This window comes from Citrus sinensis, chromosome 5 (genome assembly GCF_022201045.2).
Source record: "Citrus sinensis cultivar Valencia sweet orange chromosome 5, DVS_A1.0, whole genome shotgun sequence".
Lineage (NCBI taxonomy): Eukaryota > Viridiplantae > Streptophyta > Magnoliopsida > Sapindales > Rutaceae > Citrus > Citrus sinensis.
Window position 1 is genome coordinate 6572698 of NC_068560.1, and position 12591 is coordinate 6585288.

General features: G+C 33.9%; 3 protein-coding genes across 13 annotated transcripts in view; all 3 read right to left on the bottom strand.

The window, feature by feature from the left end:
- The window catches only part of LOC102607619 (disease resistance RPP8-like protein 3), a 119232-nt gene that overhangs the window by 57159 nt on the left and 49482 nt on the right, over positions 1-12591 (bottom strand). For 5 of the 11 annotated variants that reach the window (XM_052442326.1, XM_052442332.1, XM_052442331.1 and 2 more), the window contains 2 exons: positions 4413-4772; positions 3189-3365 (listed from right to left, as the gene is read on the bottom strand). Coding sequence is in view for 3 of the 11 variants with exons in the window: in XM_052442334.1 (XP_052298294.1) it covers positions 7676-7915 (240 nt within the window). In the remaining 8 variants the exon portion in view is untranslated. Of the gene's footprint in view, positions 1-3188; positions 3366-4412; positions 4773-7166; positions 7398-7560; positions 7916-12591 lie in introns of those variants that run through there. The other 6 variants (XM_052442334.1, XM_052442333.1, XM_052442327.1 and 3 more) reach the window with 4 other exon arrangements.
- LOC127902642 (disease resistance protein RPP8-like) overlaps positions 1-12591 on the bottom strand; it is a 43929-nt gene that overhangs the window by 6824 nt on the left and 24514 nt on the right. The gene's annotated exons all lie outside the window — the stretch shown is intronic.
- Positions 2988-12591, bottom strand: part of LOC127902639 (probable disease resistance protein RF9) — a 91613-nt gene continuing 82009 nt past the window's right edge. The window contains exon 3 of the transcript XR_008055072.1: positions 2988-3181. The gene's annotated coding sequence lies outside the window, so the exon portion shown is untranslated. The remainder of the gene's footprint in view (positions 3182-12591) is intronic.

The window sequence follows — 12591 nt, forward strand, 5'->3', positions numbered from 1 at the left end:
TCAAAATTCTCACGAGTTTTCCATTGTTGTCACAAACCGAGAAATTATAAAATACATGGCCTGGTTCTTTGGCAATGACCATCTCATCGTCGGCGGTCGCGTCGTCATTGTCACTGGTCTTGCTGGACCGAGACAGTGAGAGAGAGGTTTGTTAGATGGAGTTAGTGAGAGAGAGTTGTAAAGATGGAATGATGATAAAGGATTCTATTTTTTTTTAATTGTTTTTTATTAATATTTCAACAGGTCTTAGTATATATATATATATGATTGTAAATATCAGTTATACTCATGTAATATGAGTTGTAATTCGAGCAATAGTCTAATGTCATAAAAAAAAAAAAATCAAAAAGCAAAGGTTGTTATGTCGAAGAATTGATGTCAACAAAATTTTATTTTAGTTTTCGGAAAAAACAAAACAAAAATAAAATTTTTGTTGACAAGCAAGAAAATGTTTTTTATACTTTACAATCTGCTATACATATTTTATCATATTAAAGTAATTTTAATAATATATGGAAACATAATATTATAATAAATAAATTAAAATTACTTTGAATTATTGAATATTACAAAAAGATAATTTTAATATTATTAATAGGAAAACATTTTTTAATTGTAAAATCTTTTTAATACAAAAATTCATTTAAAATCTTTATAATAAATACAAATATAAAATTAAAAAATATCATAATTTAAATTTTTTAATAGTATTTAAATATTAAAAATACTTTAATATTATTAATCTACTACATCAAATATATTATTTATATTATATTCGTATTGATTAAAACGTTTTAAAGTCAAATTTTTAATTAGTGTATTCAAAGGTACAAAAGATTTTAGTATTATTTTTTAAAAATTTCAGGATATGAATGATAATTTTTTCAAATTTTAAAGATGTAAAAATCTTTTTTTCTGATAATTTATTTCACTTTTGAGAGAATCCGGAAACGTTAATTTAACATTCTTTACCTTTGTGAAAAAAGTGAAAATCAAGAACTATTCAATTTTGTTTTTATTTGTAATTCAAAAACTTTATTCATTTTCGATGCTTTTCAAAAGAGATTCCTTTAAATCCTTTTGATGTCTGCAGCTCCTGCTATTCTCATAAATCTCCATCCCACATCTACACTATCAAACTAGTTGATGGAAATTCTTATAAAAAAAAAAAAAAAAAAAAACAAGTTGATGGAAATTGATCAATTGCTTTTTGAAATGGACCCATTGAGTCATGTTCATTTCTGGTCATTGTCTACTCTTTCTATCAGCCATTTATTTTGACCATTTGCGATCTTATCTGGACCAACTCCAATTATTTATGTAACGAACTCCAAAGGTTGCATCTACAGTTGAATGTAAGATAGCGAAAGCTCTTCTTTGAGAAAATAGAGGAACCTTTCTCTGTTTCTCCGTTGCAACGTGCTCATATAAATTTCTTTACCTTACAGTTTATACGGTCTTGCTGTTAATGAATTCGCTGAGGCATTATTGATCCAATCTGAGTGAAGTAATTGTGGGTGAAAAATAAATAAAGGATAGCAGAACGTAGCTGAAGTGCTGAAGGGGCTATTAAAGAAGAGTGTCACTCGATCACAATCACATTGATGCACAACTCACTCGTGGCAAATTCCGACTATACGTACTGCAAATTCAGCCAAACCATACATGCATGAACAAAACTAAAATTAGAAAAATGAGGGGTGAATTGTTAACTCAGTAAAAAAAAAAAAAAACTCATGCATAAGATTACTAATAATATAAATTATATATTAATCATTATAAAGAATCATAAATTAGAAAAATTAATCATTTTATAATTTATTACACAAGTAAGATAAATCTTATAATAAGTTATAACATAAAAAACGTTATCAATATATAATCATTTAAGAAGTCATTTAACAATAAAATCGTTCTTTGATCAGTTGGTCATGTCACATAGTATCATCTATATTTATGGTGATAATATTATTACTTAGTATTATCAAAAAACATGATTTAACATTTAGAGGAAATTCTTGCCTTTTAAAAAAAACATCTATGCAACAGCTACCCATGCTTTATCTTGCCATGAAAAATATTTTCTCAATGAAAGAAAATTTTTTAAAATTTGATTTAATGCACAAATATGATGATTTTTGCAAAAATTAGTTTTGGAAAAAAAAGTGAGAGAAAATAGTGACGATTATTGTTTAAATGTATAAATAGCCTAAACATAATCCTTAATACCAATATCCATATGCATCTTATCATCTTTAATGATATTCTTTCATTTATGTCCATTGGTTCAAAATTTGAATTTGATCATTAAATCGTGTTCAATAATATTAGAGATTCTAACAAATGAGTACCAACTTAAATCCCAATGTTATGTGTCATTGACTAATTTTGCGTCATTTTGTCATTAACTAGGTGATGAATTTCTAGTTGATAGAATCACTTAAAAATATCTTAAAAATCAGACAATAGTTTGCTTAATTTTTCCAAGTTAACTGCTCAAGATGCTCTATTATAAATGATAACCTAATTATATTCATAAAAAAATGATATATTTTTTGTGGTGTTGATAATGAGATTATCATTCAACATTTTAAAATGTGAAAACATATGGAAGATGGTTGTAAATTGATTGACTGAAAATATTTCAGTGAAGTCTCAAAAATTTGGTACTTGTTGTCTTATCGAAAGTTTTCTAAATTATATCCGTGGCACAGCCACTATCCAAACCATACAAGTCCAAAGCTATCCAAACCATACCTGCAAGTCCGGGGCTTAAATGGAGTACTTCTAAGCAAAAAAAACATTGATTAAAATAGAATATATACATACAGACACACATACATACCAGCATATTCAAAATAGCAAAAGGAGTGCAAAGTTCAAGTTTGTAGACAACATTGCAACCATAGCATGTTTATAGCAAATCCTCAAAATCTGCTAAATAAAACAATGCCCTGTCTCATGAATCAATGCTGAATTAAAATTGAAACTGAAAGTCTGGATGGTGTTGTTTGTTGAGAATGTCAAATAAAACGGCATTGAAGGAAGTTTTCAAAGGCAGAATCCGCACTTGTCAAAGGGATGATCTGCACTTGTCAAAGACACGATCCGCGCCGAACGGATCGACACATTTCCTTCCGTATTCACATATGTAATCTTTGAAAAAATATAGCTTCTGCATCTATAAATAACGCTCAATGTATAATGTTTTATTCAAGAAATAAAAACAAGTTTCTACATGGTATCAGAGCCATGAATGCGCTCAAGTTTCTTCAAGTTTCGCTGCTCTGTTTGTCACAAAAACAGAGGAAACCAAATTCGTCCCACAACCATTTTTTCCACCATTTTCTTCCTTAAAATCATTCCTAACATTACAGAAATCCATGCCGATCAAAAAACATGAAAGACAAATTACACATGTGCAGTAACCAATGATCATATTTCGTTACTGTTAAACACAATGCATCTGAGCAAAACATTGGAAGCCAACACCAGAATACATATGAATAAACAATTAAAGATAGAGAAAAAAGGCTTAAACCTTGGGGGAAAAAAGTGAAAAAACATGAAAGACAAATTACACATGTGCAGTAACCATCGAACTTATCAGTGACAGCTGCATCTATTACATTGCTCCAACAACACAATGGCAAACCACCAGTTTCAAATTGAGGATAGCTATCGAGAATGAGAAAGTGTCCAAAACGTCATAAATAGACATGTTCCTATTGTGCATAATTTACATTATAGGCAAATATTCTTATACCATCAAAGGCAAAACATGACACTAACAATTGATCCCCCCAACCCCCCCCCCCCACCAACCAAAAAAAAACAGGAAAAAACAATACAGAAAAGATTGAAACAGATAAGGCTACACTGAGCACAGGATGCCATGAAACATAATCCAGGAACCAAATTAATAAAAAAGGAAGCCAAACCATTATTTAACAATCTGTTTTGTATTTGGGAAAGTCTGATAAAATCTACTGAGGGATAATTAGAGAACTTCAACTATTAATCACACCTCATAAATGAACTAACATTAACCATCTACCATCCCCACGTCACACAAACATTCTCTATACTTCTGAACCTAATACTTCCATCTTCAATTGGGGGTTTTTTTTCTTTTTTTTTTTTTGGGGGGGGGGGGGGGGACTGAAATGCTCATTTCGAATCACTAACAGTTAAATATTGGAAGCTCATGAAAAAACAGTTTTATCTCAAAATTACATCTCGATATAAATTCTCTTTTCATTTCCTTCAACTTTCTAATTAAGCTTAAAAAATGTACCTTCAACCACAAAGGGGTTTAAAATTTAAAATATAAAAAATAAATTCAGATAACAATAATTAATTTAATTAAAAATATAAATAGAGTTACAGAGAAAGAGAAAATAGAGAAAGACCTAATGTTGAGTCCTTTGGCGCATGTCTCTTCATAGGTCCGAACCATTTCTTCGGGCGTGGGTTACGGCCGAGATTGGATAATGATGGAGTAGGATAAGATTAGCGATAACGACGCCGATGAAATGGAAGGGTTTACCAGAGGAGTGGATGCGAAGAGTGCAGGGACCGCCGCAGAGAGAGAGCGGCGGAGAGCGGCGACGGACGGTAGTGACCAGCGGAGGCGGAAGATGGCGGTATGGGCCATTGCTTGCGCGTCGGTGAGTGTCTCGAGTGAGAGAGTGAAGGGTTTTGGGAAATGAAAAATGCAAATGTTTGATTTTGTTGCTAGAAACTTCTTCTGCCGCTGCCTTTTATTTTCGCTATAATAATAATAATAATTTGTTAATAAAATATTTTCTTAAAAAAGATAAATTTCTACGACAAAATTTATATTAAATCAAATTGTAAAAATGTCTATTAGGGTTAATTTCTACTTAATATTATTATTAGTAGAAGTAGATTTTCGAATTAGTCTTAATATATTTCAGAGTTGTATTATAAATGTATATGTATCTGGATTGCAATTATATTTTTAAAAAATATAATTTTTTTAATTCTTGCACAATAAATGTGGAAAGTATCTATAAAATAATATTATTAGGACTACGAAAAAAATATTATTTTAGAGAAGTTATTTATTTATTATTGAATGAATAATTTATTAATTTATTGGTAAATGAATATTTACTAATTTAAAGAGAGATGTTTTTTTTTTTGGTTTTAAGAAGAGTTTTTTTGGTACTTATACATACTTATAAAGAAACACAAAAAGTAGTTCCTCAAGTCAATTGTATTTGCTTTAATTCATAATAATATATCTTAATCAAGAAACTTGTAATTATACTATATCTTTCTTTTTTTGTTCAGTTTGGTGAGACATTATGATAAATCATTGGATTAAAATGCATTTCTAAATGAAAACTTGTTAAAACCTAATTTATTTGTCAGTCGTATTTCTCAACTTAGTAAGTTATTTCTAACTTATCGGTCTTTATTGGTTCTCTTAAGTGCCTGTTTGGTATAACTTATTTAATAGCAATAAGTGCTTATTTAATCTCATAAGCTCTTATCATAATTTTTTGTTGTTGTTTGGTTGTTTTTCTAATAAAGTTTTTCTACAAGCAAAAGCTCAAATTTTGAGTTTTTGGGAGTAGAGATTGAAATTTTTTTTTTAAATGTCAAAATATCTATAATATCCTTTACTTATTTAACAATATTATTTATTGTTTTTATAATATAACTTTAAAAAACTTGTCTATTAAAGTAATTTCATAAATTTTTAATAAAAGTTCTTATTGACAACTAAACAACTAAACTTTTTTTAGCAAAACCTCCACTTAAATAAGTTCTACTTGAAAACCGTACCAAACGGAGCTTAAAGTTAATAGTCTCATATCTCCCGCATTTGATATCTTATTGGTATCAGCGTGTTACCTAAGATTGGGATTCATTAAAATCCTCAATGTAATCGGTGGAACGAATGGATTTCTTCTGTTCACCAATCCACCAAATTTTTTGTAATTAAATTCAAAAGTCAAGATCTATGCTTGTAATATATTCTAACAGCTAATATTCTATTTATATTTACTTAAATATGAACAGCTATGCTTGTAATTAACTTCAAATGTGATCGAAGCAGCCTTGCATCTGTATATTACTTATTTACTCCCAACTTTTTTTTTTTGACTTCATATACTTTCTTTTCATGCTATTTACTCTTTTTTTCCCTCTCTGACAATTGAGGTAGGGGGTCAAACTTGAAAGTATCTTAAAATCAGACAACAATTTAACTTTTTTTTTTTTTAAGATAACTGCTAATATGCTCTATTAGACAATGATAAGTGATAACCTAGGTGTTTGCATTAAAAATGATATTTTTTGTGGTGTTGATAAAGAGGTTAATTATGATTCAACAATTTAAAAAATGAAAACATATGGAAGCCGGCCGCAATTAAATTGATTGTACGAAAATATTTCAATGAAATTTTAAAAATTTAGTACTTGTTATCTTATTGAGAGTTTTTTAAATTATATTACTACTTGAACTTGACTGCTTTTGTATTGAATTCCTACCGTTGCCATTGCTTCTACTCAAAAGCCATTTAAGTTTGTGTAAGCTACCTATAGTTTGAACAACAATTTACTCATGAATTGTTGTTCATAATAGCAATTTGATTGAAAGTGCGGCTGCACTAATTTTCTAGATGAATTTTTTCCTACATGCTTGTTCCCGAATGACCCAAAATCCTGCTACATCAGTTGTATTAGAAATTAATCAACTGGGTTACAATTATGCATCCCCACCAATATTTAAGCAATTTACAGAAACATTTCTTGAGGAAAAAAACTCATATCGCCACTAGGCTTTTAATGAGGCTCATTTTTATGAATTTGGATGGCATTAGATATCTCTCCGAATATTGGTGGGAGTAGATCGCAGATCTCTGGGCTATACTACAAAGTGTATGTACGTTGACTCTCAATAAATACAAACGATTCTCTGATATGATTCAAAACATCAGTACATGCATCATTTTAATGAGAAAGAATATTCTAAGAACGAAATTGAAGGTGCAATCAGCAGCTAAAATGAAGCCAGAAATGTACACGCATGAGGAACTTTTCCTAGAAGATTGATATTTCTTTGACTAGCAAACCACACACGTCAAAGCTAGCCAAACCATACCTGCATGTCGGGGGTTTAAATGGAGTACTTCTAAGCATAAAACATTGATTAAAACAGAATACACACATACATACCAGCAAATTCAAAATAGCAAAAGGAGTGCAAAAGTTCAAGTTTGCAGACAACATTGCAACCATGGCATGTTTATAGCAAATCCTCGAAATCTGCTAAATAAAACAATGCCATGTCTCATGAATCAATGCTGAATTAAAATTGAAACTGAAAGTCTGGCTAGCGATGTTTCCCTCTCCAATTTTGCCTACATAAGTGAAAATAAGAATAATAAATGAAAATCTGCTTTGACAGTTCTTATTAGATAGATATAAAAAGATCTTTCTTTGTTTCTCTGCAGCAATCTGTGGCTATCCCACTCTGTTTTGCCAGTCAAGCTGCGGCCTCAATTGGTTTGGCACTTTTATGACCTTCTTGAAGGTTTTACGATAAACATAAATCTACTGAGAAAGTGGGAAAAAAAAAGAAAATGCATATAAAAGTATGAGTTATCAGATAAGATTAAAACTCACCCAATTCAATCCATCAGATTCCGTAAGGATATAACTGGATGTCATACCGCCACTCCATATTCTTGAAAGTCCGTAGTGTTTGTCTCAACTGTGTCTGGGGCCAGTGTAAGTCCAATTTGAGCAAGCTCTCTATGCACCACAGCTCTTCTGGAAGCTTTCTCAAGTAAGCACATGGGTTGACAATTAAGCTTTCAAGTTTCGGCATTGCTCCAGCCCCCATCGTCCACTCATCTAGCCAATACATTGATTTCAGGTGCAAAACCTTAAGTTCGGGAAAGCTACTCAAGCCAACACAAGCAAGCTTTCTTCCTAAATACGAGTTCTGCTTCAAGTTTGTAGACAACATTGCAACCATAGCATGTTTATAGCAAATCCTCAAAATCTGCTAAATAAAACAATGCCCTGTCTCATGAATCAATGCTGAATTAAAATTGAAACTGAAAGTCTGGATGGTGTTGTTTGTTGAGAATGTCAAATAAAACGGCATTGAAGGAAGTTTTCAAAGGTAGAATCCGCACTTGTCAAAGGGATGGTCTGCACTTGTCAAAGACACGATCCGCGCCGAACGGATCGACACATTTCCTTCCGTATTTACATATGTAATCTTTGAAAAAATGTAGCTTTTGCATCTATAAATAACGCTTAGGGTATAATGTTTTATTCAAGAAATAAAAACAAGTTTCTACATGGTATCAGAGTCATGAATGCGCTCAAGTTTCTTCAAGTTTCGCTGCTCTGTTTGTCACAAAAACAGAGGAAACCAAATTCGTCCCACAACCAATTTTTCCACCATTTTCTTCCTTAAAATCATTCCTAACATTACAGAAATCCATGCCGATCAAAAAACATGAAAGACAAATCACACATGTGCAGTAACCAATGATCATATTTCGTTACTGTCAAACACAATGCATCTGAGCAAAACATTGGAAGCCAACACCAGAATACATATGAATAAACAATTAAAGATAGAGAAAAAAGGCTTAAACCTTGGGGAGAAAAAGTGAAAAAACATGGAAGACAAATTACACATGTGCAGTAACCATCGAACTTATCAGTGACAGCTGCATGCATTACATTGCTCCAACAACACAATGGCAAACCACCAGTTTCAAATTGAGGATAGCTATCGAGAATGAGAAAGTATCCAAAACGTCATAAATAGACATGTTCCTATTGTGCATAATTTACATTATAGGCAAATATTCTTATACCATCATAGGCAAAACATGACACTAACAATTGAAGGTTTTATGACCTCCTTGAAGGTTTTACGATAAACATAAATCTACTGAGAAAGTGGGAAAAAAAAGAAAATCCATATAAAAATATGAGTTATCAGATAAGATTGAAACTCACCCAATTCAATCCATCAGATTCCGCAAGGATATAACTGGATGTCATACCACCACTCCATATCCTCGAAAGTCCGTAGTCCTTGTCTCAACTGTGTCTGGGGCCAGTGTAAGTCCAATTTGCGCAAGCTCTTTATGCACCACAGCTCTTCTGGAAGCTTTCTCAAGTAAGCACATGGGTTGACAATTAAGCTTTCAAGTTTCGGCATTGCTCCAGCCCCCATCGTCCACTCATCTAGCCAATACATTGATTTCAGGTGCAAAACCTTAAGTTCGGGAAAGCTACTCAAGCCAACACAAGCAAGCTTTCTTCCTAAATACGAGTTCTGCTTCAGTTTCAGCACTCGAAGGCGTGGAAGATTTTCCAGAATTGGCATGGGATCCTGTTGTGAATTTGGCTTTGTTACGACTAACCAAATTCTCCCCAAGACACTAATTTTGTATCAAATGGTTTGAGAATTAACAGCACAGATTATGCAGTAACAAATCACACGCAAGAACCAAAGCATTAAAGAAACAAAGTGACACCAAGTATAAGTGGTTTAGCACCAAGATGTGGTGCCTACATCCACTGGAAACAAAGCAACAGTCTTTCACTATTTAGTTCACAAAACAATACAAGAATAGGAATTGATTTACAGAGAACAAGAACTTGTAAACCCCTTTCTCTCTCTATCTTCTCTCTACTCTCTGTGTTTCCCAATTCATGTGTAGACGATGACAGAGCCTGCACTTTTAACCTCTGTTTCTGGGTTGTTACATTAACTACCCTTCCCGCCAAAACTAACCAAGAAGCTCCTCTCTCACGTGCTTGTCACAAGTTGGCATAAGTGAGCTTGAAACGGCAATCACAGATGTCGTTCTTGAGCTAACGAGATTTCAGCTTCACCACACGTGCAAACCACGTGTATTACTTAAAGGTTGAATGACCAAAGAGAGGATGTCGATTTTACTCTGAAGAACTCCTCAAGCGACAAGTCGGCTGAGACTAACTCCTCTAAACGACTTGTAGCACTTGAGTTTCGAGTTCACTGTTTATCAATCTCCACCTTGAACTCAGAACTCTAGCTACTCCTGTTTACTTCATTCCCTTCCATTTGCAGCTAATCAGAAGCTGCAAATCCCTACTAAGCTCAAACAGAAGTTGAGCTTGGCAGATGGCACAGCTTTAGTCAACATATCAGCTGGATTTTGATCAGTGTGAACCTTGAGCATCTTCACAGTTCCCTTGGAAACTTCAAGTCTAACAAAATGCAGCTTTACATCGATATGTTTTGTTCTTTCATGATGGGTCTGGTTTTTACTCAAATGTATTGCACTCTGGCTATCACAATATACTTCAACTGTTTCTTGTTTTGCTCCTAACTCAGAGACCATTCCTTTTAACCAGATGGCTTCCTTAAAAGCTTCTGCAGCTGCTGTATATTCGGCTTCAGTTGTGGACAAAGCTACCACACTTTGCAGTGTAGCTTTCCAGTTCACAGTGCAGCCTCCCAAAGTGAATATAAAACCTGTCTGAGACCTCCTTTTATCAAGATCTCCAGCGAAATCTGAGTCAACATACCCCACCAGCTTGTGCCCTTCCTGTTTTAACCCTCCATATAGCAGACCAAACTCCATAGTGCCTTTCAGGTACCTCATTATCCATTGGACTGCCCTCCAATGTTCATAACCTGGATTTGCCATGAATCTACTCACTACACTCACAGCATGTGAGATATCAGGTCTAGTGAGAACCATGGCATACATTAGACTCCCAACTGCACTGGAGTAAGGTATCCTTGCCATTTTTCCTTGCTCTGCATCAGTTTGTGGACACTGTGCAGCAGACAGCTTGAAGTGATTTGCCAAAGGTGTTTGAACAGACTTAGATTCATGCATCCCAAACCTAAGTAACACCTTTTTAACATAGCCCTGTTGGGTTAGAAACATAAGCTTCCTTCTCCTGTCTCTGATAATTTCCATACCTAAGATCTTCCTTGCAGCTCCAAGATCTTTCATATCGAATTCACTGCTCAAGAGGTCCTTTAAATGACTGATTTCATTTATGCTGTGACATGCTATAAGCATGTCATCCACATACAGCATAAGATAAATCATCTTTCCATCACCAATGTCCTTAAAGTACACGCAACAATCATAATTGCTTCTCTTATAGGCATGTTTTGTCATGAAACTATCAAACTTCAAGTACCATTGCCTAGGAGACTGCTTTAATCCATATAAAGATTTCTTTAGTAAGCACACATGATCTTCCTTGCCAGACACCACATACCCCTCAGGCTGCTCCATTACAATTTCTTCTTGTAATTCACCATGCAGAAAGGCTGTTTTAACATCCATCTGCTCTAGGTACATGTCTTGAATGGCAACTAAAGCTAAGATGACTCTGATGGAGGCATGTTTCACAACTGGAGAGAAGATTTCATTGAAATCAATCCCCTCTCTTTGTGTGAAACCTCTTGCTACCAGCCTAGCCTTAAACCTACTAGGTTCAGCATCAGATATCCCTTCCTTAATTTTGAAGATCCATTTGCAGCTAACAGTCTTCCTTTTCTCTGGTCTAACTATCAGTTTCCAAGTTCCATTTTTCATTAGTGATTCAATTTCCTCATCCATAGCCTTCTTCCATTTCAGCTTATCCCTGTTGTTTATAGCTTCTTTATAGGTTCTTGGCTCTTCTTCATTTATCTCTTGTGCAGCTGTTAATGCATAAGCTATCAAATCTGCTACTGCATACCTCTTAGGTGGTCTTACAGCTCTCCTCTTTCTATCCCTGACCAACTGATAAGAGTTATTTTCATTCTCAGCTGGCTCTGACTCCTGAACACCATCAGATCCATCAGCAACCCTTCCTGCATCTTCTTCAGTTTCTGATTCAGTCATATCTTGCTCATGGGACTCCACCTGAAACTGAATACTCCCAGGTTTTATTTCTGATCTATACTCTTTGGATTCAGTGGCTTTGGAATTGTTCAAGATTTCTGACTCATTGAAAGTTACATCCCTGCTGATAATGCATTTTGGTGGCTTCAGATCAATGCACCATAGCCTATAGCCTTTAACTCCATCAGGGTATCCCAAAAATCTACACTTTAAGGCTCTTGGCTCCAATTTGCCTTGTTTGACATGTGCATAAGCAACACAGCCAAAGATTCTTAGTTTAGAGTAATCAGCAACCCTTCCAGACCATAGCTCAATAGGTGTTTTGCATTCTATTGCTGTAGATGGGCTTCTGTTTACCAAGTAGCATGCTGTGTTTAAGGCCTCTGCCCAGAGTGACTTAGGCAGCTTTGAGTATAGCAGCATACACCTCACGTTGTCCATTAAGGTTCTATTCATCCTCTCAGCAAGACCATTTTGCTGAGGTGTGTGTATGACTGTTTTGTGCCTCATAATCCCATGTCTTTCACAGAAGTCCCCAAACTCTTTATTGCAGAATTCCATTCCATTATCTGTTCTTAGAGCTTTTACTTTCAAACTTGTTTGTGTTTCTACCAGAATTTTCCATCTCTTGAACCTTTCCAAAACTTCATCTTTGGGTTTGAGTACATACACCCAAACCATCCTTGAA